A 4952-nucleotide genomic window follows, 5' to 3' on the forward strand; every position below is an offset into this window, starting at 1 on the left:
AGTTATATTTATGGGGTCTTCTTAAGGTACAATTTGGCTGCACGCGATAGAGACGGACTCATCGCAGCTTCCCGCCACTCACTTTTGAGGTGACGACCGAGACATGCGGCAAAGTGTTTGTTTTGTTGAGACGCGTGCACATATTCTGTGAAAAATGAGTATAAAAATGCTTCTAAAAAGGTTACTCGAAGAAGAAGAAGAAGAAGAAGATGTGTTGCTGTGTTATTTGTTGCGAAAGAAAGAAAGAAAGAAAGAAAGAAAACCTACGAGTTCAATATTCAAAACCAGACGCGAAGAAGGGTCTTTCTGTCTGTTAATAAAGAATCATTTATCATTAGAAGAAGAAAGTTTCAGGAGTTATTTCAGATTGAATCAAAAGCAGTTTGGTTACGCACTGAGTTTAATAGGAAAAACATACAAACAACAAAAACTGTCGCTCACGTTACGGTTAAGTTTCTTATATTGTATTATTACTAATTATGTCACAAATGTAATGACAATTGTCTTCATTCTGTGATGTTGGTTGGTTCGGGGGTCGAGGCAGTTCTTATAGGAGAATACCTCAGATGAACTTGGGTTGGACATCCCATGTTGCTCCTCGCATATCCATCTGAATCACTTCATAGTGACTTAAAATGTTAGCTTGTATTTTCAAACGTGGAGCCTTTACGTGGTTCCCAAATGAAGCAATTTCGTCTTCAATTTCTGTATCAGTGTTGGCACTTAACTGTTGCACGAGATTATCAAGAATATCATCATGATTGTTGTTGCGTCTTTTTCGTCGTGGAGGCTGTGGTACAGAGGACTGCGATGCTTCATCTGGACAACCTTCGCTGTTTTCAGTCCGAGTCTCAAACTGTGCGTTTGCCGCTGAATCTGACTCAACATTAGATGCAGTAGGTCTTTCTGTTGAAACCGGTTCTAAGAATTGGAGTCTCTTGAAAAAATCCCACTTAGAATTTTTCGGTGGTGCAGCTGATCCGGTTGACATTTTTCTTTTGCGTTTAAATCGATTGTATGAATCCCGTATATACTTCCAGCGTTTTCTACAGTCTCCATCTGAAATGAGAAAATACGCCCATTTTCGTGTGCGTGTTCTTTGTGTACGATATCACTTATTGAGTGATTGACAATTTTTTCCCTTCAGATTTATGGCGACTGGCGAAAGTTACGCTTCACTATCGTTTGCTTACCGTATATCAGCGCGTCATATTTCACCAATCGTGAAAGAGGTTCTTAGGTGTCTAAGAAACAAGTTGGTACCTCAACTCATGCCTGAACCTACGCAACGAGAGTTTCAACGCATTTCAAACGAATTTTGGATAAAATGGAATTTTCCGAACGCCGTTGGAGCCAATCTCTTTCAACTACAAAGCTTTCTTTTCTATCGTTCTTTTAGCCATCGTGGACGCTAATTACAAGTTTATTGCGGTCGACGTCGGTGCGTATGGCAAAGAAGGTGATTATTGGAAATAACTTTAATCTTCCGGGTCCTGAGTGCCTTCCGGGAACCATTTCTAACTTTCAGGCGAAGCATCGGGTCTCGACGCGTATCTGATGAAGTTGCAAAGAATGACGTAACTGAACAGACATTCAATTATCGCCTTTGTCGTGCCGGAAGGGTATCGGAAAATGCATTTGGGTTGATTTGCCAAGTATTTTGAGTGTTTTATACACACATAAACATTTTGCCGGAGACATGTGATGATTTGATATTAGTCGCCTGTTATGCGATGGATTCCTAGTAAAAATCTGGAAAAACTTTCTATCACTTCAGTAATGACGTGGAAACAACGCCACCAAACACGCACTCCTTATCTCGAGCAGGAGGCGAGATAAGAGAAGAGTTGAGAAAATATCTCATGTCAGACGCTGGTGCAGTTTCTAGGCAAGTAGATCGAAAAAACCTGGTAATAATCCATTCATTGCATGACGTGTTTAAGTCTAGAAGACGTTATATTGTATTATAAAAACGCAAACAACTAACCACTTTTGTCTAATTAGGCGAGCTTCGGGATTTAGAGGGTTAAGTCTGGCATTTATGAAAGCGACAGTGAACTTATGAGTCCTGCAAATTTCGTGACTGTCAGGCATCGAGCAGGACCCCGTTCCTTGGCGTATAAAAATGTATTCTGTGAAAGTTAAGTTGCCACCACGCCCCGCAGTAAAGCTGACAACCGATTTCAGACTACGTTGCCGATAACTGGGTTACACCGAACGCCTATTGATTGCAGCATCCTTGGCGATGTAAAAGTCTGACCAGAACGAGCTGCATGGAGCAGAGTCCATCTTCAGCCCTCGGTCGGTCGGCTAGTCAAATTCTGAACGAAATTCTTATCTCCTTATAACGCAGTTTCCTCCTCGCTCTTGTCACTTCATCCGTCTCGGGTCCAGATATTACCCTCAGCGCTCTCTTCTCAGACACCCCGAGTCTGTGTTTTCGCTTGAAGTGAAAGACCGGGTTTCACACCCATACAAAACAGTAGGAAACATTCGTTGTTAGAGAGGAGACGGGAAACAGAAGATTGTGAACTGCGGGCGGGAGAATGTGAAGGTGCGTCGTGCAGTTGTAAAACGCTTGGAAGTGCCTGAGGTAAAGTTGGTAATCGGCTTCCTCAGACGTTGGTAGTATTTCGTAGGATTGGCGGGCAGATTGAAATAGCTGAAGGTTGTCAGTTTGTAGAAAATAATATGAAGAGTTTTATTCAGTCTCAAGACAAGATCAAGTTCACGCGCCCTGGGACCATGAAGTTTATGTATAATATCGAAGAAGGTGGCGTGATGTCATTCTCTTTATGAGTGCGACCTCACACGTGATCTCGTTACAGGCGATGACATCATAAGGAAACTGTTATCACAGGAGGCGTTGCGAGCTGTGAGGGCGCTCTCATATTACATCTGCTTAATCTCAATACGTGGGACTTACACAGTGTCTGAATTTAATTCGGATGGAGTTCAGACCTCAGCTTCTGGGGAATGCGGTGATGATCCTTCGTGGAAGTGTAGGCAACTGTCAGCTGCTCGAGAGACGTGCTAATTCCTTTCTTGTAGCTCCTGAGAAATGCCGCCAGTCGTTTTTCTGGGTCTCTCCGACTGTCGGTTGTTTCCATGGAGACGGTTCCCTGACCTTGACCGCTATTTGTGATCTGGCCTTCGGCGTTGTGCGAGGGCTGGGCCTGCCAAAGAATTACGGAATGTTGGTCGTTCGCTTAATAACTCGCCCTGCTCGATTAATCCAGACCCGGGGACTAACAGGAATCTTTACTCGAATTTACCGCGGGCCGGCGAGGGAAGTAGGTTGTGTGGATAAAGCTGGCTCAGGAGGAGAATGCCCCGCGTAGCGAACTTTCGGGTTGCTGCCCTCAACAGCGCTGAACGGATTTTGATGAAACTGAACGCGAACTGGCGTCGGTAGGCATCGCTTCGGGAAATTCTCCGCTCCACATTTAGCTCATCTCTGGTTTTCAGAGTTCACTTGGCAAATGTTCACATTCGCTGGCTTCATATTTTAGGGTAACAAGTTTGAATCCACGAAGTCATTGTCATTATCGGAGATAGAATTGAAGTTGCTCAAAATCTGCCACCACGCGAGATCCGACATACAGACAATTGTCTCAGTTCCTTGCCCACGTAAAACCGACGTTTCGGGAACAAACCCTGAAGATGGGGACAGAGTTTGTTCCCGAAACGTCGGTTTACTACGGTAACCAGTTGATTATGTGTAATAAAATTGTTTGTATCTTGTGAATCACACAAAACATCATATTTGAATGGTTAGTACTCCTGCTACATGTTTGGCAGGTCCTGGGTTCAGATCTTGGCCTGCAGACTGGCTATCGTGACGAAGGCTTGTTGTGGTTTTCCTCAGTCCCTCCAGAAAATGCTTGGATAGTTCCTTAAATTAGGCCATGATCACTTCTGTCCACATGTTTTCCAATTCTCTGTTTACTATCATCCTCTCACTCGACATTATAAAGTCTCAGCTAGTGACAGCATCGTTAAATAAAGTATAAATAAATTGTGAGTCACATGAAGATGGCTGCCTTCTGGGTTGTAGCATTACAACACAGAAAACGAGTCATATTCGTACTCGCCACTGTGAGAACCTCAATTCTTACTGTGACTCGCATGCTTTTGTTATGCTGTAACTTTGTGTGCCTGAAACTCGGGACTGTCAGTGTGATGGTATGAGATAAGAAATTCATGAACATGTGTCTGCACGACCTTGAATTTTAAGACATCCCATCTTACTAGTGACATCTTATAAATTGATCTGAAGTTGTCACTGACATGAAATCCCACAGTCTTGGACTGGGGACATTAAAATATCATAGTAATTTATAAAAAATACATTTAACACTGCTTTAGCTTTATTCAGCTTTCAGTATCACATTTAATTTTCATTGTTGCAATTTGCATGCTCTTTCCTAATGTTCTTCAGTAAGACACATCCTAGTTGCTGATTTAACTTCCTTGTGTAGAGCAGATGCTCATGGGAAAAGAGTGTGAAGATGACAGCGTTGTGGGATATTGCGCAGTGTAGTGTAATATAAATTGACACCATTATTAGGCGATCTCTCTGGTGATGAAGGCAGTAAGCATATTCCCCTTGTTACTTCATGCTTTTAAGTTAGTCATGTTTCTTTTCTGTATTAATAACATAGGCAGGAAAACTGTGACATGAGTTAAGAAAAATAAAAGCAGTAAGTACAGTTTCTATGGGATATTATGATACAAGGTATAAAATGTGAAAGTAGGGCAAGGAAATATCTCAATTTGGGAACTCTACATTCAGACAGGTAAAATGCCATTTGTTGCTTTCGAACATTTTCGCGCGGGGCTAGATCTACTGATACTATTGGTAGCACTGCATTAATCTAAATATATCGATATGGGAAAGAATGACTAGCGAAATTGCGTCGATCACTTTCGTAACCTGTTTTGAAGTACAG

At 42.4% G+C, this 4952-nt stretch overlaps 1 protein-coding gene across 1 annotated transcript; it reads right to left on the reverse strand.

Moving 5' to 3' along the window:
• Positions 1 to 361: 361 nt before the first annotated feature.
• LOC147873331 (uncharacterized) lies at positions 362 to 4749 on the reverse strand. Its single transcript, XM_087352100.1, has 2 exons — positions 2927 to 4749; positions 362 to 1059 (listed from the first exon to the last, which is right to left on the reverse strand). The coding sequence occupies exon 2, from the start codon at positions 989 to 991 to the stop codon at positions 563 to 565; it is 429 nt and encodes a 142-aa protein (XP_087208226.1). The 5' UTR covers positions 992 to 1059; positions 2927 to 4749; the 3' UTR covers positions 362 to 562.
• Between the last annotated feature and the right edge of the window lie 203 nt (positions 4750 to 4952).

This window comes from Zootermopsis nevadensis, unplaced genomic scaffold (assembly GCF_977971745.1).
Source record: "Zootermopsis nevadensis isolate Lab colony 2312 unplaced genomic scaffold, Znev_1.0 Znev_ptg000020l, whole genome shotgun sequence".
Lineage (NCBI taxonomy): Eukaryota > Metazoa > Arthropoda > Insecta > Blattodea > Termopsidae > Zootermopsis > Zootermopsis nevadensis.

Excerpts from the sequence above, each read along its gene's own strand:
- LOC147873331 (XM_087352100.1), bottom strand. The coding sequence starts at position 991 with ATGTCAACCGGATCAGCTGCACCACCGAAAAATTCTAAGTGGGATTTT.